Raw genomic sequence first — 26,534 nt, forward strand, 5'->3', positions numbered from 1 at the left:
GGGTACATCTCATCGACGATAGGCTGGGTTAAATTGTTCACTAGATGACCATCCATGATAAGTAGAAGTTTTTTTTTGTATGTCCCACTAGAATGTTGCATTTATTGGACATAAATGCTTAGTCTGACCTCGGTAGTGGGGTTACTTACTAAGTATTTTATACTCGTCATTTCTTATGTTATATTTTTAGATAAGAGTAAGGACATACTGACGAATGACAGAAGGAATCTGTGAGCATGTCATTAGAACCATAGAGATGTTTTCACTCATGTTTTCGTGTTTTAATGTTTTAAATTTCAGTCTTGATGTTTGAACTTGGAGTTCTATTGTTTTAAATTTTTATTTATAAAATTTCATGAAATTTATTTTGAACCTATATTTCAGGGGGACCCCAATCAAAGATTTTCAGTTATTTAGATTTTACAAAAATTATTTATTTAATAAAATTCTTTTGATTTTAGCTAAAATGTATGAGAGAGTCGTTTGAGACTTATGTTTACATATAGTAATGACCTAGTATAAGCCTTAGGAAGTCGAGTCGTTACATAGTTCCTACCAATTTGAACATACAACTTAATCATCCCCACCCCTACCATTATTGAATTAGAAAAAATACTTTTTTGGTCCCTAGATCATTTTGGGTCTAGCTAATTTCTATTTGGTGCCAAAGTTTCCAAATTTTGCACATTTAATCCTTAAGTTTTAAGTTTGATTTCAATTTAGTTCATAGGTTTCAAAATGTTACAATTTTACCCTTGACATTTGAGTTTTGTTCAATTTGGTCCATGATTTTAAAATTTATTTTTTTTAACCTTTATTTTTTATTAAATACTCATTTTTCATCTTTAACATTAATGTATGTTAATAAATTTAAAATAATTGAACGAACTATAATTAAACTAAGTTTCATGATTTTTCATCACTTCTAAAATTAAAATTAAAATTTAACTTCATAATTATTTTAAATTAATTAGTAAATACTGATATCAATGATTAAAAGTGAGTATTTAGTGAAAAATCGAATTAAAAATATAAAATCTTGAAACTTAGGGACCAAATTAAAACATAACACAAATGTCAAGAGTAAATTCGAAACATTTTGTTACTTAGAGATTGAATTGAAACCAAAATCAAAACTTAAAAACTAAAGGTGTAATATATCGGAATTTAGGAAAAAAAAATTATTTTTTCTCTAAATAAACAATTATTTCCCAAGTAATTTTCATAATAATATTTCAAAAAAAAAAAATGTCGTAAGCAATAGTTTGCATGACGTAGGCAGACAAAAGTCTTCCTCTCCCCCACAAGATTTCTCTATTTATATGAGATTCTCACCCTCTTCCATTTCCCAAACACACACTCACCAAAAAAATTTCCTTCTTCCTTTTCCCACTCTCCAACACTAATTTCTCTCTCCTCCCTCCATTTTCTCTCTCTACAAAATTAAAATAAATATTTTTAAACCAAAAAAAAAAAAATTATGGCTTACGTGGCCAAGTGTACTAATTCTCCTCCAACTCCGATCAATGTTCCAAACCACTTATCTTTCTCCCCAATGTCTTCTTCCTCCGCCGCCGCCACCACCACCAATTTTGCTTCACCACCCACTTCTCAGCCGTCGTCTCCTCCGCTGTCTGCGGTAGTCCTCAGCCCCTGCGCCGCCTGTAAGATCCTCCGCCGCCGCTGCGTCGAGAAATGCGTTTTGGCTCCATATTTCCCTCCCACAGAGCCTCTTAAGTTCACCATTGCCCATAGAGTTTTTGGAGCTAGCAATATCATCAAGTTCTTGCAAGTATGTTCATATAGTTTATTTAATTTAATTATTTCACTTCTCCACTTTTTCTTATTATAAATTTTCTATTCATTTACTATAATAAAAATTAATTTAACCAAGAGATCCAGCTATTAAAATAAATTTACCCACATTTTGAAATGGTCTAACTTATCTTTCCATATTGGAATATTGACTCCCAATCTATCTTTTGAGATGAGGGTTTTTTTCTTTTTTAATAAAGAAAGAAAAAAGAAAATTTTATTTTTGTTTAGAGTTTAAGGTTAGGAGTAATCCTATGCATTAATTTTAGATGTAGTGGTAAATAATTTCTTTGGGTATTTCTAAATGTAAGAAAAATAAATAAGGGGTATGGTTGGATTTAACTTAAAATGGAAATGAATTGATTTGACTTAACTAGGATTTGACTTTTGATGGGACTTAATTAATTAATCCCGTAATTGATGGAACTTTGGTTTAATTAATTTTCCTTTTAGGTTAAATTGAGTATTTGTTGTTTAATAAAGATTTTGATAGGGATTGAAAAAGTTGTTTTATTTATTAAATCGAGAATTAGCGAGCATTTCTGTTTTCAATTAACTTTTTTGTAATTTATTGATTTGGATTTTTGATTTCAATGCTTATTTAATTGAGAATTAGAGCGGAAGATTTTATATTCAAAATTAGTATAGTATAATGTAATTTTTCTTTTTTAATTAATGTTGCTTTAAAATTTTATAGGAGCTTCCAGAATCTCAAAGAACAGATGCAGTGAGCAGCATGGTATACGAAGCAAACGCTCGACTGCGAGATCCAGTTTACGGTAGTGCAGGCGCGATTTGCCAGCTGCAAAAGCAGGTGAGCGAGCTACAAGCTCAACTAGCCAAGGCTAGGGCAGAGGTGGCTAATATGCAGCAACAACAAGCCAACTTACTAGCCTTGATTTGCATGGAAATGAGGCAGTCACCGGAACCTGTTTGGCCACCGCAACTTGTCGACACTACATGCTTTCTCGATGATGCCACCCTTAGCTCACCGTGGGAGCCACTCTGGACGTGATCTAGCCGTCTTGTTGGCATTCTTTTGCAATGATATTTAATTTGGATTAGAGAAAGATTTAAGTTAATTGTTATAGTAAAAAATATACTTTAAATATATATAAATAGTAATGTTGATGATGATAATAATGTTAATGATTTTAACTCAAATATGAAACGGAATCCAAGTATTTTTCCCCTATAATTGTAATCTTCTATGTTTCAATGGAGAGAGAAAAGGAAAAGGAGAGAACATGGAAGAGTTTAATTTGGACTTTTGGAGGGTGGTGGTTGTTTTCATTTAGAAGATTTGCTAAATTTTTTTTTTAATGAAAGCTCCTTTTGGGTAACCTAATTTTTGCCTTCTAAATTGGAATTATTATATGGTGAATTTTTCTTTTTCTTTTCATCCCTTTCTTCCATGCATATCTATAAAAATTTCCCATTATTACATCTCTCTTTCCTTTCTTGCTCCCTTTGTTCAATGCAAAGAAATAATAATAATACATTCAAATGAGGTAATAATGTAAGAAAAAAAGGTTAAGCTTCTCATAAATTATAAAAAAATGTAGTCTATTTTTTTATTATAATTGGAATTGGACCTATTTGTTTATTAAATATATTATTAAGGAAAAGATGGACCATACAAAAAAAAAATTAATTCATTTTTTTTTTGTTTCTTTTCTTTTTGAAATGAGATAGAAGAGTTGAACATGAGAGGAATAATTTTACCAAACTAATCTTTGCCAATCTATTTATTTCTATAGAATCAAAAAGAGTTCCTGGAAAGGAAATAAAACTGTCTTTTTGCAAAAGAAAAAGAAGAAACAAGATTAAAAAAACATCGGTCAATCCACATATGTATAAATAAAATTCACTTTTATCTAAGAAATATAATATGTCCGATTTTTTAGAATAAATTTGAGATATTGGAGATTCAAACTTAAAACATTGAAGAAATGAGTACATACTAACATTATTAAACGACTTATATGATCATGTAGCAACATGTTGGATCTGTACCAATAAATTGTAATATTATACTTTATTTCCCCTTTAGTTTAAGACAAGAGTGGTATGACTTATGGGTTTAATTCTTTATTAAATGTATAATAAATTATAAAATCAAATAAAAGCTACTAAGTAACATGTCAAGTTTTGGTATAGTCTTTGGCCCATAGAGTTGTAATTCTATCTTTATTTATTTCAACTTAAATAAATTTGGAAAAAAAAAAAGTTGCACCATAAATTGACTTCATTTGCAGCTTTTTCTCTTTTTTCTTTGTTGGAATCCTCTCTCGACTCTTGTTTCTTTCATTTTGGTCACATTTTTCAAACATCCAGAAGAAAGAAAGAAAAATAAAATAACCCCATTCAAGTGTTGAAAATTTATTGTCATCTTCTGTATATTAGTAGGACTAATTTAATCAATACAATAATTTTTTTAAGAAATTAAAAAAAATTATGAGTGGAGTATTAAGAATTATAATAATAAAAAATGAAATAAAAGTAATACGCCTTCATTAATTTCAATAGTCAAATGGTCGTAAACTTTATCCGTTCAAACTAATTAAGATTTAAATATTGTTAATCTTACAAGTTCTTAAGAGCTTCAATATTTCAGGGTTAAATAGTTTTGTTCTATTCTATGAAATTATTTGAGATGCATTAGTTGCGTAAATTGTCAATTGGTTTGGATATATATTCTCAATTTGGAGACTAAATATTTGTTTAAATCCTCTAATTTCACGTTTTGTTTTATAATATGTAGATGAGAAAATTGAACTTCGAAATTGATAGTATAAATTTTATGACAGTTAAACTATGTTCATGTTATCCAATTTCACGTGTTATTGAATAAAAAAAATGGATTTTTTTTTTAATTTAGAAATATGAAGCTAATGAGTTTATCAACCCTACATACGATTATAGGGTAAGGTACATCTATAGTTGCATTAAAAAAAAATCATATATAGTTTTCCTATTAGGTTATTAACTTGGATTTATATAACCCAAAACTCCCAACTATTCAAAAACTTTAATTATTTAAATAATGATAGATAGAAGAAAAAAAATAAAATAAATAAAAGGCTTGGCAGGTTTCAAGTTTGACTTAGTTTGTGCACTAAATTATTAGCAAAGTACTAGTATAAGGACAAATGGATTATAAATAAGTTTTAGTTCTTAAAATTTTATATTTGCTTTGTGATATTTAATAGGTCATTAAATTTGGAGAAGTATTTGATAGATTATTGTAATTTCAATTTTATGTTTAATATATTATTTAATATACTATTGATATATTTAATTTTTTTAAAAAATTAATGAATCAATTAGATATAAAATTAAACTGTGTCCAATAGAACTTTCAACTTTCAATTTGATGTCTGAATTTTTAAAACGTAAGTTAGTGATCTATTAGAAACAAAAATTGAAGGTTCAAATATCTATAGGATAAAAATTCAAATTGTTTGAAAATTTCAATTATTAGATACCTTTTAAGATCCACATACCTATTAGACACAAAATTGAAAGTTCATAAGTGTATTAAAAATAATAAATTTATTAAAATTCAAAAATCAATTTTAAAGACTAAACTTGGAGTAACTTTTATATAGATTAAAATTTAACTATCCTAGGTTTCAAATTAAATATAATATAAATATTTGAAATTTCAATGTATACAAAGAGATCAATTTGAAAGCCTAAGCTTTGCTTTTTAGTAGTGATTATTGTACAAATATGGTTGAAGTGGAAGAAAAGAGGGAGGGAAAAACTAATCTATGGTTCAATGAATATATAATATTATATTAGTGGGGTGAAAATTATTATTATGTTGAGAGTGACTTAAGATGAAAGTGAAAAATAAATTAAAAATTCAATGGATTTGATGTTAATTAAAGTAGTATATTAGTGCATGAAAGATTTTTTCCATTACCATAGTAAAATATCCACTACTTTTCTCTAGGTTAAATATTCACTAACATAATTCAATAGGTTAATTAAAACATTAATATTCAAATCAATATTTTGAAACATTATTTTAAATTTAAATACTACTTTAGTCTCGTGACTTTCAACTTTACTCTCAAAATGACTATTTACCTCTATAATTACTTTTAAAAAATGGTCATGTTGACATCTCTTTGGAAAATATTAACATAAAGTTTGGAAAGAAAATGAGATATAAATGAAAATTAATGAGCTAATGAAAGTGTCACTTCTCAAAAGTATAGAAACCAAAATGAAGAATATTTTAAAGGTTTAAGAACCAAGTTGAACCAAAATTAAAAGTATAAGACCCAAATTAAATATTTTGAAAGATAAGACTAAATTGAACTAAAACTAAAAGTAGAGGAGACAACAATATAGTATTTAAAACATAAATTCAACTTAGTCTTTGTACTACCCAAAATGACCATTTTACTCTCTGAATATATCTTTTAAAAGTGGTCGTTTTAGTTTCTACTTGCAAAATTTAACATAAATTTTAGAAAGAAAATAAGATAAAAATGAAAATTGAACTTATATAATGTATTTTTAGTACTATATGCCAATTAGATGTAAAGTTCTTACGTTGAAATTGATTTTTTTCTTGTATAATATGTGAGATGAATCAAACTTTCGATCTCAAAGTCAATAACTTTACGGGAGTACTTTGCGTTAGGTTGGCTTTTAAATGTAAAATTCAAAACTCTATATTATGTCAATTATCTCTATGTCATGTTAAACACCTTAGAAGCCTTGGAAATTACTGTCAAATCTTAGAAACTATAATATAGAAATAATATTGGTACTCTATTATTATTTATTTTTTCCTAATTAATTATTATTTATTTTTTCCTAATTTTTTTACGCGAACTTAAGCACATAAATTATCATACCTTCAAGAAATTAATAATTTATGGACGAACAATAATTAAATAACGAAAGAATTTAAGCCAACACTCTTAAACTCGAGATGAGAAATTAAAATCCACCGACCTAATTTACCACTTTTTTTTTTTTTTTTTTGAGTGTTCAAACTAATTTACCAGCTAAGTGAGTAATTAATGATAAGCCAATAAATTAACGCGTTTTTTATTTTTTTAAAGGAAATAACTAATAATGTCAGGAAATAAAGTTAAAAATTAAGTGTTTCTTTTTCTTTTTCTTTTTCCTATTTGAAGAAAGTTAAAATCAAGTTTGTAATTAAGCAAAGCACCAAAATTACCGATGTGTCGGCATCTTTCTAAAATATTTTGGAAAAATGTAAACAATTTATATTTTTTAAAAAGTTTTTTTGGCCAACATGTCGGCCCATCCCATGGCCAACCTTGTAACTAAATTCACGTCCACACATTGATAGAGATCTCCTATGTCAAAAAATTTTAGGACAAAAATAGTTTGTTTAATTATAAATTTGGTCCCTATGATTTGAAATAAGTAAAAATTTAGTCTTTATGATTTTAAAAATTTGAGTTTATGAGGTGGTGTTTGACCATTGAGTTAGTTATTATAGTTTATAGGTTATAGTCCTTATAGTTAGTCCATGATTATTATAGTCTTTGGACTAAATTCTAATTATAAACCATAGAGACTAAATTTTAATTATCTCTAAATCATATTTACCAAATTTATAATTTAATTAAAATAGTTTAATTTATAAATTTAAATGGATTGTATCGATTAAAACTACAAACTAATTGTATTTCTTTTAAAGTCAACCCATAGTTAAATCATCTAAATAAAATTAGATATATAAAAATGTAAGCATTGATGAATTTTAAGTGTTTAAATTGATTGAGAGCTTATGAAAGTTTAAAATTTTCATAGATACAATTATTAGTTAAGAGTATAAATGATTTTTTTTTTTAGAATTTATAAGTAAAATACAAAATATGAATAATGAATTACATCTGAATATGATAATTATGAAAAAGAAAGATATTGTTGTAGATTCCTTAGATATCAATTTTGGATGTATACCAAAAACAAAGACATCAATACTTCTCCTTTGATATTTTGTCATCTTTTAATATATTTTTTTTATTAGTGTGGTTTGTGATTGATGATGATATTTTATGAGTGTCTTATTTAAATTTAAAATAAAATAATTTCAATCAAACAGCCGTATAATTTAGAAAAATCATTTGAAGAGGCCGCCACAATGTGGTAGACTATTCTATACTCTTGAATATATGAAAGAGAATTCATAAAAGAAAAAATTATATATCAAATATGTATATTTGAATGTAAAATATATAGTTTCTAGATCTACAGCTATTAAGAACCCGACACAATTGTAGCCTCATTTAAGTAATTTTAATTTTAGATTTTGTAATTGATGGTAAAGTTTCAACGTATTCAATTTTAAAAAATAAAAAAACTTTTAATTGGTTTGTGTTGGTTTTTATTGATTTTTTTTTTTTTGGTAAATTGAATTTTTTTCCTTTCTTTTTCTTTGTTTTTTTTTAGAATATTTCTTTTCTTCCTTAAATTTCATCGCAATTATGTTTCTAATGGGATAGACGGTTTTTCTTTTTCTTTTCTTTTTTTTTTTTTTTAAATAAAATTATAAAATTTCCTTTTTTTTATTTTTAGAAATATTTGTTACTTTCCTTTAATCTTATAATCTGAAACATAAAAATAAGATCGTGATGTATGTAGTATTAGTACGTTATAATCTCTTTAATAACTATTTTATTTAAAGTTGTAAAAAGTAAAGATATTTAACAACATTCTGCTTATAATTATTAAAAATTCTTTTAAAGAAAAATTAACCACTTTTTCATGAAATAAAATAAAACAATAAATTTTGTTAAAGTTTCAAAATTTAGAAAAAATAATCAATTAACCGAAAAAATTGTAACTATTTTTTAAAAATTAAAATGAGGGACCGTCGTCCCCCCCCCCCCCGCCCCCCCCCCCATTTTAATTCTCATCCATAAGATTCTTCGTTTAGCAATTCATAGAGATTTTTAGCGGAAAATTCCGTTCCCTTCCCCTATTTTCTTAATTCATTCATGGTCTAACAAAATTTTAAAATTTTCTCAATCATTCAAAATTTTCTATATTAAATGAGTCATTTTCAATATATTTTTTATTTAGAAAAAAAACTATAAAATTTTCTAATAAAAACGATAATTTCTTTTGTGCAAATATATAAATAAAATATTTAATCCTATAGTTCGTCTTTATAATTTAAAATTTAAATATTATAATAATATAGTCTAGTCTCCATCTTAAATATTACAGCATTCATAATCTATAAAATTAAGAAAATCATAAATATTAAAATAACTAATTCTATTAAAGTATGAAAAAATATGGATAGGAATTAGAAAATGACAAATTGGTGAGTTTTTTTTTTTTGAAGTATTATTATAAATTCACATTCACAAAATATCTATCTCTAAAAAATATATTAAAGTATGAAAAGTTTAGATGGAAATTAAAAAATGACTAATTAGAGGTGGTAGTTTTTTTAAAGTATAATAAATGAACTCACATTCACAAAAAGTCAACATGAATGGGAGTTAATTATATTCATCCGTAGTATCTCTAATCCTAATACATATATGCATATTTTAAATGCCGACGTAAGTGAAAAGGTCGAAGTCTCAGTTTTACAAGAATGTAGATATTGATGGATTTTTTTTTTTATAAAAATAATTAAATTAATATATAAAAAATTGTGCTTTTAAAACTAGTTTGTATACTTATTATTTATATTATATTTACATTAATGACATCCTATTACTTATTTTTTTACGATTTTTTAACAATATAAGGAAAATATCAATTGACTGCTCATGTCTATGTTGAACCCATGAAATGTGACAATATTGCTGAAAATATCGACATGTGATTTAATATCATATATATGACCGGGAAGTGAAGTATATTAAGACGTGCTAAAATAAGGAATTTACATATATATTTTTCTTTTAGAATGAAATGTATTACAAATAAATAAGAGGGAATATAATCTAGAATAATCTAAGTTAAAATGAGTTTAGTCTATAATTTATATGCACTTTATTGAAGTTTAGAGGTTTGATTCTTAGTATATAAAAGAAAAAAAAAAAACCTAAAATCTATACCGGAAGAAATTTCGAGATAGATCTAAGTCGGCACAAAAAAAAAATAAAATTATTGGGTAAATGATTTTTTTTAAAAGTTATATATATATATAGATATAGATATGAATTTGAATGGATTATTCAACAGCTCTTTGAGTCCAAAATTCAAAAGGACCAAATTAATGTGGTTTTCTTAAACAGATAAAAGTGAAGAAAGACTTTGGGGAAGTTACTTTGCAGCCACCTTAGACTTTTTTAAAAATGATGATGATAATAATAATAACAGTTTGTTCTATAGATTTTTCAACCACTTAATTACACAAAAAAAGAACTATATGTTAAAATAGAGAAGATATTGAACTCAAATAAACTCGCAAACTTTGGCCAAATGAGACAAATAGATGGTCTAGTTTATTAGGTAAAATGTTGAACGGCAAATGATTTTTCATATCTCTATACTTATATAACATTAATCATTTTTAAAACTATGAATACTAATGTTGAATAATATATATATATATATATATTATATAATATATATATATATATATATATATATAAATATATAACACAATAATATTAATCACTGAATCAAGTCAAAATACCATTTTTTTAAAAAAGAATAAATAAAATGATTTTTTAAAATATTTCTAAAATATAGATATGTATACGATTTTTTTTCTTTTTCTTTTTCCTTTTTCTGAGAAAGAAGTAATTGCAAATACAATAGTTCATAAAATTATCGTTGACTTTTCACAATAATATATACATATATATATATATGTGGTGCATCATTGTTCATATATTTACTGCGGTTTTTTTAGTTTAACAAATTAAGTGGATCAAATTACCTCTAATTTTCTTTTTTTATTATCTACTTTTCACCAATTATTTTAAAAAACGAAGTTAAATTTGAAAACTAAAAAAAGTAGCTTTCAAAAAGTTGTTTTTATTTTTAAAATTTGACTAAAAATTCAAACATTGTATTTAAGAAAGATGCAAAATTGTGAATATTGATGAAATAGTCTTAATTTTAAAAAACAAAAACAAAAAACAAAAAACTAAAGGATTAAAATGGACCTTAAAATTTCTATTTTATTAAACGGCACCTCTAAAACTTAGATAAATGTCGTAATTTTAATTAATATTAACATTGAAAATTCATTAAAGAAAGTATTTTTCATGTTTTCAATGGTACAAATTTGATAAAATGTCATGGGAAAACAACATTAGAGATAGGATAAAAATTAAACAAATGGTAAAAATTACAACATTGAAATATGATAGTGACAAGTTTAGAAGTAAAAATTGATTTTCTTTTCCTTTTAGGATTTTATCTTAATCAAGCTAGTTTTAGTTACCCACATTGTTGATCGGAAACTACTACATACGCATGATCGTATTAGTAAGTGGTATCCTGAAATCCTTAGTGTCTATGTTTTTTACATTGGAAAGTTAAGTCTCGAGATCATTTATTCTTCGATCGTCCTTTTAACGTCTATCTAAGGAGATGTGCTCTTGTGAGGAAGGTATTCACATATGATATCTCATTGGGACTTAGAGCTTTACTAAATTTATCATATGAGTTAAAACAATCGGTTGAGGTGTAAGGTCTGTAGAGTAGTTTGATATACTGTTATTTATCAAATTTAGAGAGATGTGATTTTTGTATCCATGGGGCTATCTTACGGCCTTCCCAGGTGACAGATCAAATTGTATAGTTTAATATTTTTATCTATTGTTCAAAGTGCCTTGGAGCTTCTTTTTTCTTTTTCGTTGGCTCTTCTCTTTGAGACCTATTTACTTGAGTTGTGTGAAATTCTCTGTTGTGTTTTTGTTTTTACATCTCTTATAGTTGTGTTTCTGTTGTATTTTGACCTCAGATAGTGACAGTAAAGTTTCTTTTTCTTTATTGTAATTCAATAACTTTAATATCTATCTATCTATCTATCTATCTATCTATCTATCTATATATATAATGAACCAGATGATGTTTGAACTCCATGACCTTAATGGGTCTTCTCATTTTCAAGTCTATATCATACTAATCAAGTAAAAATTGTGAGGCTAATTAATCAAGTTAGTCTACCAACTCTATAAATTGAAATCCCATTTTAAAAATAAATATAAAAAATGCTGCCTTTTCCGCAGTATACCATATAATAAGAAGAAAAAAATAAACAATTTCCTTTTTATCACTTACTTTGACTTCCTTGTCAATGTTGGTCTTGTTCTTGCATTGCATGTTCTTGATGTCAAACTAATCAATCTCCCCTTTCTCTTTGTAATGTGAAAGCTTTGAAATATTGAAAGAATGAATAATTAATGGATGTATTAATTTGGAGTGTTCATATATATTTATTTAGAAAGAAAGGAAAAAGAAATATAAAAAGAAGGGGTGTGTGAAAATGGAGTTTGTTCATCTTTTTCAGTTAGCAGCTTATGAATGAGAAACATAGAAAGTTGTAATTAATTTAATGGTGGGAAAATTGAAGTCTTTCATTTATGTATCAACTTTTTTCCTTACTTAGATCTACAATTAATGTAAAAAAAAAAAAATGTCAAAGAAAATGACTATTTCCCTTTCATTTTAGTTTGGTGGTCAACCTTATATTTTGGGATTTTGTTATGGTTGTAGCACACACATTAATTATAGGGAAAATATTTGGGCTCAATAATAAATTTGGTACTTGCTTTTGATAAGGTTCATTTATGTCGAGAATAAAACTATTAATGTTATATATATGTGTGTGTATGAATGAATGATAGTGTAAAATCTTTAAAATGATAATTAGAAATGTGGAGATAAGCATAGTTAATTTAGTATAATAATCATTTTAAGGATTCACTCTTTTCTTTTTTTCCTTTTTGTTTTAGAATTAATTTTTAACCGCAACAATCGATTGAGAGGCGATGAAAATAAATTTATATGTTTTTTCTAATATAATAAAGATAAAAAGATTTGAACCATAGATCTTTTAATACATTTGTATGTCAGTTGAGTTACATGCTTTGATAATAAGATTATAAGTTTGGAGGTGTATAAAATTAATTATTATCATTATTATTATTATTTATAAAAAAAAATTGAGTGTAAAGTAGAGACATCTTCCCTTCTATTCTCATTAAATGAAAACACACCATGCAATTAAAAGTTAATCAAATTTATCCCAAAGTAAAAAATGGTAAGAATACTGTAACTCAATATTGAAAGAAAAAAAAAACCCATAAGAAGATAAAATTTTAGAAAGAAAAAAAGGGCACAAATATTAAGAATAAAAATTAAATCACTGAATATAAAGTACAAATTTTGTCATATACCTTTCATAGAATAATAATATTATCATATTGTTTATACTATGTCTAGAACATTGTTTAACCTTTGATATAGTCTTTCATATAGCACTATTAGAGAATGTAATATTGCCTTTTATCCTTATAAAACAAAGTTTATTTTTTATTTTTCTGAAATTTAGAAAACAGACTTTATAGAGTATGAAAAGCTTTCAAGTTCCAATATGAACCCTCCAAAAAAGAAGAAGAAAAATCAATGGCTGCAAATTGCAAATAGGCTGTCTCTATTGTACTTTCTAAGTGTGCTTTGCTTTATTTGGTCTAAAAGGTGTTATATAATTACATCTCAATATTTGATCTTCATGAACTTAAGATTATGAAAATAAATATGATGAAAAATAAGGAAAGTTATTACTATCAAATCATTCATTTTTTTTAAAGGATAATCAAAACATTTTGAATATGTAAGTACACATTTGGCAGGTTCCAAAACTCAATTTATTGTATTCAACTTTGCAAATCATCTGTTTAAAAATAAATAAATAAAAAAATAAAGGGTAATATTGAAGCACTCATCCCTATGATTCTCTTTTCCATCACTTATACCAAAAAAATAATTAAAATATTTCAAACAATAAATAAGAAATAATTTGTCACATGTCAATTTATGATAAGACAATTAAGTGAAATGCACAAAAATAAGTACGTCCTGAATGCACTTAAGTATTTTTTAAAAATAAAAACTTATGTAAATGAAATTGTGTTAGCATAAATTCTTTATATCTATATTGAATAGATAAACCCTAGGATTATTCATGTCAAATTGTCAAAAATAATATACCGGATTTCATTGCAAAATTGATGATAGCTTCAAGATGATGATGGATGACTATGGTCTTCCTCAACCAAAACTTCGAATGCCTTTAGTGGGATCTCTCTCTAGATGGGATTAAGAAAGACTGCTTATTATTTTGGTATATCGGGGACCATAGCCCTAAGGTCTATTTATATACTAGTTCAATTAGGGTTCCCATTAAACCCTAATTAACTAGGAATGTGCTTCTATCCATTAAGTCCATACTCAATTAGGAATCTAGGGCCTTAATTAATTAGAACACATAATAAGGCCCAATCTAATAAAATAACCCAAAGTGATAAATTATTAATCCACATACATAGCTCATACTTTAATTAAACATATTATTATTTAAATATGTCTAACAAATTGAACTTAAACATATGAGTTAAACAATAGAAGATATGGACTTGCAGTTTTAACATTGGGAGGACCAAAAGGTTTTAGAAAATACACAATTATTCTATAAATATTATCCAAGATTACAACTAACCATCAAAATTGAAAATTGAACATTAATTTTGTTATTGTTGATGTCAAAAAATGGATCAATCGTAAATTTATATTATGGAAAAAAAAATAGTCCAAATACTTGCAAGACAAAGAAATTGAGCTTCGGTATGGTGTCAAGCCACACATACTCTGACACTCAAGTCAGTCTCGGGTTTGTGAGTAACTTGTCAGTAAAAAATAGTAGGACGTTTTAGGCACACCTTTAACCAATGGCTTTGGTCATTTATATAGGATAGTAAAATGTAACTAATATTCAGGCTCGTAATTGCCCATCTCATAAATTTTGGTATTGCTAATTTAATATTCGTTGGACGATTACACCATTACTGCAACGGATGCTGAAGTGTACCATGCACTCAAATTCTCCACATTTTCTTTATGGCATGTTCGTTGTGAATCTAGACTAGCTTTAAACTCAATCGCTTCAAGGTTTCTCATAGGTCCTTTGAGCTCCATTGGGCTCTCCTCAGGGGTTCTCTGAGCTAAGCTCCTCATGGGTCTTCTGATCTCTCTTTAGGCTTCTCATGGGTCCACTAAACTTACTCTAAGCTCCATATGAGTCCTTTGAGCTCTTTCTCAACTCCCCATGAGTCTACTAAACTCACTCTAAGCTCCCCATGGGTCAATTGAACTCCACTAAGCTCTCTCCAAGAGTCCTTAAAGCTCTATCAAGCTCTCCTAATGGGTCCCTTGAGCCCATTAGGCTTTTATCTTGGGACCATTGAACTCCACTAATGTAAACCCCTAAACCTATTTTACTAGTTATTCATGTTTAAGTCCCCTTAATTGCATGTTTAAATATCCTAATTATGTATTTAAATTCTTATAAGCGTGTGGTTATAGTGTTTGTAGTAGTGAAAATTATATGGAGGTTATAATGAGTATGCGTGTGAGGTAAAAATGAGGAAAAATTTCTAAGTTTTGAAAAGGGGTGCTCTCGGGTCGTAAAGTGTTGAAAATGTCCTAGAACTCGCAGTTCGTAATCATGAAAACATATTCTATTTATCAATAAAAGTATTATTGAAGAATATATTAAATAAAAGTGTTATTGAAATTGAAATTTCATTATGATATAAAATCCAATAAATTAATCTATGGCTATAGTATGACATATTGTGATTTTATGTAGAGACATAAAAGGGGATCAAGTTATAGTATATAACCAAAAAGGTTTATAAGTATATGGATAAGATTGGGTACCTCGTCTTGGGGATACTATAGATGTGGCCTACTTTGTATATTGATACAAACAATGTGGTCCCAAAATCGTTCGTATGGAGACATGCAAGTGGAGACATGCAAGTGGAGGCATCCTATGTAAAAGAGTTTTGCATAAGACCGGACCATGAAATAGTCACTTTTTCTTTACAACGACCGTTTACTATTAAAATTGACTATTTCAATTCAATGACCAAGGGTAACTTGATCTTAATCTTTAGCTGACTATGAACTCCTATTAATTTGGGATTATCCTTTGATCTATATAGGTGAGAGTAGTGATGGAACCCAAATTGAAGGGAACCTTGAGCAGAAGCGGATCATCCCAAACACCATTGTTTAAATAAATTAATTTTTACAGAAAAGAAAGAACAAGATATGCATTTACATAAATTACAACATGCTAAGTTAAAAGAAACTTAGGGTTTCAGAAACTCTTACCTTTGAAGACTTTCTTTAAGTATCCCTTGATCAAGATCCGAACACTACCACGACGGCTCCTCGGTATTCTCAGACAGAGAACCCATGAGTGGTGAGCTTTGGCTATTTTGGAATGAGGGAATTTTTTAGTCGAGAGGAGGAAGAGTTGAGGTTGTTCACCAACAATTCAAAACTTACAGAACCACTTCTATTTTTCACATAGTGTGTCTAACGAAGAAGGAGACCCTCTCATTTCTTTACAAAAGCCAAAAATACAGCAACCACCCACTTACATTGAGTAAGAGAAAAAGAAGGAGGAGGGAATTGTAATCCTCTCCCTTATTTAAATTAAAATAACAAATAATATATATATAAATGATATACTATATATATATATTATTATATATTATATATATATATTAAATTATATATTATATCAAAAATAACATATAATCTATGTTTTAATATTGTTTCATTTACAATATATACTATAGATTCTTTTCTTTCTCATATGGCATTTAGTATAAATCACATTTATATTAAATTTAACAATTATGAATCCAATTCATATAATTAATATTTGAATCATATTCAAATATTTATTTTCTCTCACTAAAGCTATAATATATCAAATGTTGGGATTAGTGTCCTAATTCTCCCAGAGTCTCGTTGTTTGTAATGATACACATTGTTTAATGAATAAAATAAATGTTATTTCATTATGGCATTTACTCTTATCCAATAAACAAAACTCCTTGATTATCTTATGTGAACTTAAGCATGTATATGTGATATACAAGTAGATCATGCCTTAAGTGATAACCTAAATAAGTCTGTAGTATAAGGATTAAGGTTGGATACCTGATCCTGGTGACACTACGGAAAGCCCACTTTGTAGAGGTTTGCAAGTGTTGTAAACATTACAGATGGTAGATCCTAACCATTCATGTGGAGACGTACGAGCGGGGGTGTCTTATACAAAGAGTTTATATAAGACCGGACCACGAGATGACTAGACTCTATATATAACATCGTTGATACTAGAGACTTACATCTCACCTAAACGACCACAGGTGACACGACCTCAATCCTAAGTGTTTTGGGAATTTCTGCCTTTGAGGGCGGTCCTTTGATTAGTATGGGTGAGAGTGGCCAGATTGCCAACTTTTAACATGCCTACCTTTTTGGAAACTTGTCTGATTTGGGAGCTGGGAACTCAATCCACAAGATGGAATTTACTTCTTTCTCGAAGCAGGGATAAGTAGAGAGATCGCTCCCTTAAGGGCTGATTCCGGGGCTTAAACATAGTGGCCACAACTTCTCTTTGGAAGAGAGGACTTAGTCATAGTAGGACTATAACTTATGTTCATTAGAGGGATCAGTGGTACTTAAGGAGTTAGATGTAATTATAGGGGCATAACAGTTATTGGCCAAGCTGTACTTACGAGCGATCTGTGAAGGGTTTCCGCACTGCTGATTAGTTAAGATGGATACATAATATATCTGTGGTAAGGAGAGTTTAGCTTTCGGTCTTTAGTGGAGTGCCTGACAGTTAACGGATGGTGGATCCCGTGAATAAAGAGTTTAGTCGGTTATTCACGTACCGTTGGAGCTTCGAGCTACAGGTCTATAAGGTCCTCTTGGTAGCTCAATGGATTCAGTTGAGGATGAGTTCTTGGTGTTGATTTGAAATATTAAAATTGATAAAAGGTAATTCGATTATATATGATATGATCGGTATGATGTATGAGTTACATCTAGTGGAGGATTTATGTAAATGAAATTTACATTAAGTACCATGGAATGGAAAAAGAGCTATGGTTTATATGTTTCATGAGATGAAATATTAAAACTATAGGTTATAAATATAGTATGATAAGTTGGTTATCATTTATATTTATAATAATATTAATTATTGGATAATTAATTCTTTTTCTCTAATAATCAATTGAGTAGGAGGTGGTGGTTTCATGGTAACCGTGAGATAAAAGGAAAATTGTTTTCCTAATTTTAGAAAGTTTTTACAAAAGTTGCAAAAGTTGTTGAAGTTTAAGATTTTATGAATTTTCTCTCGGAAAATAATCTCACGGAACGGTAAGTTGTCAAGTAAATAGGATTTACTAAGCGACAACTTAGAGCAAGCTAAACGATCGTGTAGTGTTTGTAGGCGACATACATGCAACTAAGTGATGAGCTAAACAATCGTTTAGCTTTTGCTAGATGGTCGCTTAGCTTTTTCTAAACGATTGCGCATCGACCTATACGATAGGTTCAGTTTTCTCCCACTTGCTCAATCGTTTACACGATTGTTGTATCCTCCATCTTCTATCTTAAGCCAAGTTCACACAGAGCCCACCCTCTGGATTCTCACACCGAGAATACCAAGGTAGCCTTCTTGGTGGTGTCATACTCAACTCGACACCGTTGAGGTTCTATGGAGGTTGTTCATGCTGTTGGGGTGTTCGTGACCGAGGTGATCGCTGAGTTCGAATGCATAGTGTTCGTGCTGTGTAGTGGTCGTGTTGTTTGAGCGTTTGAGGTTGCTGTGTTCGAGCGTTCGTGATCAAGGACCTTGGCGATGAGTCTACAAATGTGTGTAGATTTCTCCTTGATTATTTGTTGTATCATGCTGTAATTTATGTAATGAATGCATAATCGTACATTTGTGTTTATGACTATAATTTGTAAAGTTCATATATGATTGTAATTTAGAATGATCTTTCCGTTGCTCATAGAAATCCTCGTGATCGATTTCTTTCATCAAATACATTATAATAATTGTATCACTATAATTAAAATAACTTAATTATATCATATATAATTAAATCTCTCAGTTAATTTGAACAATTCAAATTAATCCAAAAACTTATTCTCATTTAATCCTATTGAGCTACCAAGGGGACCTTATGGACCTGTAGCTTGAAGCTCCAACGGTACATGAATAATTAATCAAACTCTTTAATTAATATATTCATCATCCGTTAACCATCGGGCACTCCACTAAAGACCAATAGCTGCACTCTTCACACTACAGATATATTTCTGTGTCCATTGGATATAACCAATCAACAATACGATGATCCTTCACAGATTTCTCGTAAATACAAGTGGGCCAAAATTATCGTTTTGCCCTTGTAGTTACATCTAACTCCTTAAGTACCAGTGATCCCTCTAATGAACAATAGATCATAGTCCAACTATGACTAAACACCTCTCGGGCCTGGAGAGGGTATGGCGCCACATTGTTCAAGCCCTAGAATCAGCCCTTAAGGGAGTAATTTATCTACTTACCCCGACCTCGGGGAATCCTTCTTGTGTAGCTGTATTCCCAGCTCCCAAATCAGACGAATCCCAAAAATGGTAGGCTTGTTGAGTCGGCGATCTGGCCATTCTCACCCATACAAATCAAAGGACCGCTCTCATATGCTGGAGGTCACAACTCACTCAGGATTCAGATCATGTTATCTATGGTCATCCTAGTGAAATGTAAGTCTCTATTATGGATGACGTTATATAATGAGACTAAACATTTCATGTTCTGGTCTTATACAAACTTCTTTATATAGAATATCCCCGCTCACATGCCTATACATGAGTGATCAAGATCAGATCATTTGTAGCACTTTACAACAATTGTAACACCTACAAAGCGAACCATACTCGTAGTGTCACCAGGATAAGGTACCCAGTCTTATCCATCTACTACAGACCATTTAGGTTATCACTTAAACATGATCTACTTGTATATCTCTACATACATGTTTAAGCTACAAGATAACCTTGGATGTTAGTTTATTGGTTTGTGGTTAATGCAACTAAAATATGGAATAAAATATTATATATTTTATTAAATAGAAAATGAGTTTTTCAATAACATTTATAAATTATAGGACCCTATGAGATTTAGGGTATCAACATCAACAATCTCCCACTTGACCTAAAGTTAGTGAGGTGTACAATATAGTCAAAATACAAAGTACACAAATAATAAACTAGGGCATAACACGCGTCCAGTACAAATCTCCCACTTGCCCTAGTCTAAATGTGGCCTATCCCATAGACCCATACTCTGTAGGTGACCCTCAAACACCTTATCCGTGAGGGCCTTTGTAAAAGATCAGCAACGTTATGTTCTGAAGCTATCTGCGTGGCAATCATGTCCCCTCGATGCACAATCTCTCAGATGAGATGATAATTTCGCTCTATATATTTCACGCACTTGTGACTCCTAGGCTCTCGGGAATTAGCCCCAACACCACTATTATCACAATAAAGTGTGAGGGCTTTGACATATCTGGAACAACTTCCAGATCAGTCAAAATTTCCTGACTTGGTGCTTGGTGCTTCTCTAAGGGCTTTGACATAATGTACCCTTGCTTGGTGCTTCTCTATACTACTGCCCCTCCGTTAAAAGTGTCACACCCCTTCCCATATTACCTTCTTAACCTAAAAGGGCATGTGACGATAGCAATTACCGAACCTCTCGTCGGCACTTATTGCCTAACTTACATTTAAAACCTTCTTTAGAACCCTGATATGAATTTATGTCTTGATAACGAAAATATTCACAACCTCAGAGCTTAACATACTAAATGTACTGAATAGATTAACCGAAACTTAACATTCTTACATCAACAAGGTTCCATAGCTACTATTCACATTCACAACTACTTACACTATAAAATTAAATGAGCCCATGACACTAAGTTTAGTCTTTATACGCACAAAACATGTGTTACAGAAGAAACACCTAGTCTTCCTGTAACCTTGAGTATTTGAGTGGCAGAGCAGCAACAAAATTAGCTTCTGGGGAATTGACCGCTACCTGGGGAAGGAAAACATTTAAAAAGGTGAGCTACTAGCCCAGTGAGTGACTTAATAAAAACGTAAATCTCATGCTTAAACTGAAAGCTAGAAAATAGAATACTGGAGCTAAAACATGCCAAGAAAACGTGTACATAAAACTTTTAAAACCATTGTATCTGAAAACATAGCTGAACTGATTCCCGGTTGAGAGAGAACCTTCTTGCTCGATCTCTCAACATCGGATATCCTTGTTTAAGAGAGAACCCTTTTGCTCAATCTCTCAAACATAAGTCTGGGCTAGGGTGAGAACCTTTTTGTTCAACATCTTTAAGCCAATGCTAAGAAAGAACCCTCGTGGTTCAATCCTACTGATTAACTATCATACGTGCACGTAGAGCAAACTGGATCCTGACGTCAAGGATCATAACTGAAGCAGGGTACCACTGCTTATTACTGAACTGAGTGAATTATTCTGATATCTTCTCTAAGTACTTCAGTATCAGAATCATAACATAATTGAAACCAGGTAGTACAACTCAGATACCTTCTCCTTGTACTTCAGTATTGAGTTGAAAATACCTTATAGGAAAACATTTTCATAAAATAAGCTTACTAAAAACTTGATCTCATAAAACATAGTTTTCATAAGAATATGATTTGCTAACGCATGCTCAACAACATTAAGAGCACATATGCTTTCAAACATAATACAAATACTTGTAACTTAAACATGTCATAAAATCTTCTTTTTGAGAACTACCATGTTTCAACCATTGTACCAAAACATATTTCATAAACTTTGTAACTAGCATGTGTTTATAAACTTTAGGGAAATGCATTGCTTAGAAATTCTTGTAAAATAACTAGCATAAAAGTAACTGTCAATAAAGCATGAATTACTAAAATATTTATAAACCATTTATAAATAATTTATAGTCACTCATAGGTCCTTCAAGTTTGCTTCCTTAAGGCTTGATAGGCTTCTCCAATGGTTGTTGAACCTACACGTATAAGCATACTACTTGGTGTTTACATTAGCCTTCCTTTTAGGCCTACTCAATAAATCAAGCTCACATGCCAAACCATCACATTGTGCCTCCTACCATTCACTTTGAGGTTCGGACACTTAGCCAATTTGGAGGGCTTGGGTGCCAAAAAAATGCACCCTTTGATCGCCCACACTCCCTACACTTAGAAAAAATTTGGAGCATCAAACTCCAGATTCAATTTCAACAATTCATAACTAAATTTCCATAAATCATCTCAAAGAACTTCCTTCTACAAACTTTCTTAGAATCTAGTAGCAACATTACCTTAAAATTTGAGCTCAAAATTTCCCGTCGTTTTATCTGGAGATTCAAACATTCATCATTGGCCCCAATTCAAGCAGCTGCCTGCTTGTTCAACAATTTCCACTTCAAAATTCCAAAATATATAACTCGATTTTCAGGCCTCATCTTAAAAAGTTTCATTCTACAAAGTTGTTTATAATTGAGTAACAATATTACCTCAAAGTTTTAGCTCAAAACTCTTCGTGATTCGTCCTAGAGCTTTAATTCTTCACTAATGGCCTAGATTCACCCGAGAAACAAACCATTCGTCTTTATTTTGCTTCTCCGGCCTTATTCCGATGAGTTTTCCCTCCAGCAGCAAGCCATAGAAAGTAGACACATAGAGCTTTTGAATGCTACTGGAATCACATAAATAGCTCGAGTAATCTATCCAAACCATTCAAATGAAATTGGCCTTCCTTCCTATGCTACTGCCAAACTACTTGCATGAAATCTCCTTGGGCCACTTAGCCCACTAATGAAGATTAATGGCTGAGATTTGATTAAGCCACTTTCTTCCCACTCCACTCATAGCACACTTCAGCATTAAATCTCATAAGATAGTATGGCCTCCTCTTGGTTTCCCATACTTAGCCAAAATTTGACTATTTTTTTCCTACATAGCCATCCGAGAGCTCTCTTGCTCTTTAGTTTGCTTTCTTCGTCCATCACTCCTAACCAAAACATAATCTCATTACAACTCATTGGAAGACATCACATAACTTACACTTGCTTACTTAAGGTAATTTTGGGTTCGGGTTTTACAAAAGTGAACATTGATCCTAATGTGAATTTCCTAGAATCCTTGTCAGTATGAAAATTAGAGTATGTGTATCTCGTAAGGATCAAATCCTTTTAACCATACACAAGCATGTAGTCTATCGTTTTCTGTAGATACTTAAGGATGTTTTTAACAACGGTCCAATGATCTAATCCTGGATTAGATTGATATCTACTGATTATCCTCACTACATAACAAATGTCAGGTCTAGTACATAACATCGCATACACCAGGCTGCCCACAGTCGAAGCAAAGGGGTTCTGTCTCATTTCCTCAACCTCTTGAGGTGTCTTAGGATACTGTTCCTTAGACAATGTAACTTCGTGCCTGAAAGGAAATAAGCCCCTCTTAGAGTTCTGCATTGAATATTTGACAAGAAACTTGTCAATATACAATGCTTGAAAGAGAGCTAATATTTTTTTCTTTCGATCTCCAAAGATCTAAATACCCAGAACAAACTAAGCCTCTCCCAAATCTTTCATTTGGAATTGGGTCGCTAGCCAGTTCTTAACTTCAGTCAGTAAACCTACATCATTCCCAATTAGTAGGATAACATCTACATGATAATCTTCTTGTATACATAAGGCTCATCAACGTTTTGATCAAAGCCATAAAATTTGATCGTAGTATCAAACCTTATGTTCTAAGATCGAGAAGTTTTTTTCAATCCAAATGGACCAATTAAGCTTGAAAAGCTTTTGCTCTTGACCTTGGGTTATGAATCCCTTCGGTTGTTGCATGTAAATGGTCTCCTCAAGATTTTCATTCAAAAAGGGAGTTTTGATATCCATTTTCCAAATCTCATAGTCATAATATGAGCAATGGATAGGAGTATTATGATAGATTTAAGCATGGCAACAAGTGAGAAAGTCTCCTCATAGTCAACTCCCTCTACCTGGGTATAACCCTTTACCACTAATTTAGCCTTGAAGGTTTTCACCTTCCCATCAGCACCCCGTTTCCTCTTGTAGATCAATTTACAACCTATAGGTTTAACCCCATCAGGTTGATCTACAAGATCCCATACGAAATTGAAGTACATAGACTCCATTTCGAGATTCATCGCTTTGATCCACTCATCTTTGACAATATCCTCCATTGCCTTCTTGTAAGACAATAGATTCGCTCACCATCAACTACCATAGTCAGGATTTTTGTTAAACCCATATAGTGAATAGGTAGGTTCACAAACCTCCCACTACGTCGAGGTTCCCTCAAACCTTGAGGTAGATTTGACCTACTAAATGATCCTACTTAAATAACTCTTGTTGAGGTACTAGGTTTTTCAACAATTCTTGTTGAAGATTCAGTAGTTTCTTTGGAAATTTCATTCAACACAATCTGACTTCTTGGCATGTGCTCCCTTATGTGGTCTTCTTCAAGAAAAGTAGCATTTTTCGATACAAACACTTTGTTTACTTTAGGATCAAAGAAGTAACAAACTTTCGTTCCTTTGGGGTAGCCTACAAAGAAGCATAGTATTGATCAAGGTTCCAAGTTCTTAGGATTAGCCTCAAGCACGTGTGTTGGGCAACCCCTAATTCTGAAATGGCATAAACTAGCTTTACGACCATTCCATAATTCCAAAGGTGTTCTAGTAACACTCTTATAAGGAACGAAGTTCAGGATGTACGCTGCAGTCTCTACTGCATAGCCCCAAAAATGAGTCAGGTAAGGAAGCATAACTCGTCATCGATCAAACCATGTCCAATAGGGTTCGATTTCTCCTTTCTGATACACCATTTTGCTGAGGTGTACTAGGTGCTGAGAGTTGGGATACTATTCCATGTTCTATCAAATAGTTTTGGAATTTCAAATCCATAAACTCTCCACCTTGATTAAATCGAAATGTTTTAATCGTTCTGTTTAATGCATTTTCAACTTCAGCCTTGAATTCTTTAAACTTTTCAAAAGATTCAGACTTATGTTGCATTAAATAAACGTACCCATATCTTGAATAATCATCAGTAAAGGTGATGAAATATTCGTAACCTCCCCTAGCTTTTAGATACATCAGACCACAGAGGTCTGAATGTACGAGCTCTAAAGGTTCTTTGGCCCTATGACCCTTTCCAGTAAAAGGTCTCTTAGTCATCTTGCCTTCAAGGCATGACTCACACACAGGTAAAGAATTTTCTTCTAACTCACTTAGAAGTTTATTCTTCACCAACCTCTCAATCCTATTCAGATTGATATGTGTTAGGGATGATGCCCTAAACTCTCGTTGGGTTCTGTAGTTTGTAAACACTGTATTGAACAAACACTTATAATGTAATAATATGTGATATTTTCTTCACTGTTGTCTATGAAACATGAGATGTTTTATTTGCTTTACCACAAACCAATAAACTAAGATCCTTGGTTGTCGTTATAACTTAAATATGCATGTGGAAATATACAAGTGGAACATGCCTTAAGTGATAACCAAAATGGTCTGTAGTATATGGATATAGGAGGGAAACCTTATCCTGGTGACACTACAGATGCGGCCCGTTTGTAGATAGTTACATGTGTTGTGACGTGCTATAGATGGTATGAACCTGATCATTCATGTGGAGACATGCGAGCGAGGGTGTCCTATACAAAGAAGTTTGTATAAGACCGGACCACGAAGTGTTATAGTCTCGTATAACGCCGTTCATGACCGAAACTTCAATTCACTAGGATGACCATAGGTAACATGACCTTAATCCTGAGTGAGTTAGGAACTTCTGCCTTTGAGGGCGGTCCTTTGATTTGCACGAGTGCAAGTGGCCAGATTGCCGACTCAAACCTACCACTTTGGTGATTCGTCTAATTGGGGAGCTGGGAACTCAGCTACACAAGATGGAATTCACTTCTTCCCCAAAGCATGGGTAAGTAGATAGATTGCTCCCTTAAGGGCTGATTCTAGGGCTTGAACGATGTGGCGCTACACACCTTCTCATGGCCCGAGAGGTGTCCACTCATATTAGGACTATGAGATATTGTTTATTAGAGGGATCAGTGGTACTTAAGAAGTTAGATGTAACTACAGGAGCAAAATGGTAAATTGGCTCAACTGTACTTACGAACATGTGTGAAGGGTTATCGTACTATTGACTGGTTATATCCGATGGGCACAAAAATATATCTGTCGTGAGAAGATGCAGCTATCGATCTTTAGTAGTGTGTTCGACAGTTAACGGATGGTGGATCTCGTGGCTAAAGAGTTTAGTCAGCTATTCACGTACTGTTGGAGTTTCAAGCTACAGGTTCATAAGGTCCCATTGGTAGCTCAATGGATTCAAGTTGAGAATCAGTTTTTGGGTCAGTTTGAAGTGTTCAAATTGATAAGAGGAATTTTATTATATATGATATGATTAAAATGGTTCATTTATATATGATATTATTGACATGATTTATGAGATACATTAATTGGAGAAAAATGGATATAAATATGATTTATATCAAGTAAAGGAGAA

The 26,534-nt window shown here is 30.7% G+C and overlaps 1 protein-coding gene across 1 annotated transcript; it reads left to right on the top strand.

Annotated features, from left to right (window-relative positions):
* Nucleotides 1–1,364: 1,364 nt before the first annotated feature.
* On the top strand, nucleotides 1,365–3,158 carry LOC120081845 (LOB domain-containing protein 1-like). The gene is made up of 2 exons (XM_039037020.1): nucleotides 1,365–1,792; nucleotides 2,513–3,158. Exons 1-2 carry the CDS (start codon nucleotides 1,481–1,483, stop codon nucleotides 2,828–2,830), a joined length of 630 nt encoding a protein of 209 aa, XP_038892948.1. The 5' UTR covers nucleotides 1,365–1,480; the 3' UTR covers nucleotides 2,831–3,158.
* The last annotated feature ends 23,376 nt before the right edge of the window (nucleotides 3,159–26,534 follow it).

This window comes from Benincasa hispida, chromosome 7 (assembly GCF_009727055.1).
Source record: "Benincasa hispida cultivar B227 chromosome 7, ASM972705v1, whole genome shotgun sequence".
NCBI lineage: Eukaryota > Viridiplantae > Streptophyta > Magnoliopsida > Cucurbitales > Cucurbitaceae > Benincasa > Benincasa hispida.

Bases quoted from the DNA above. Each gene is read 5' to 3' on its own strand.
- LOC120081845 (XM_039037020.1), top strand. From the start codon at position 1,481: ATGGCTTACGTGGCCAAGTGTACTAATTCTCCTCCAACTCCGATCAAT. The intron at 1,793-2,512 runs GTATGTTCATAT...AAAATTTTATAG, and splicing joins ATATCATCAAGTTCTTGCAA to GAGCTTCCAGAATCTCAAAG.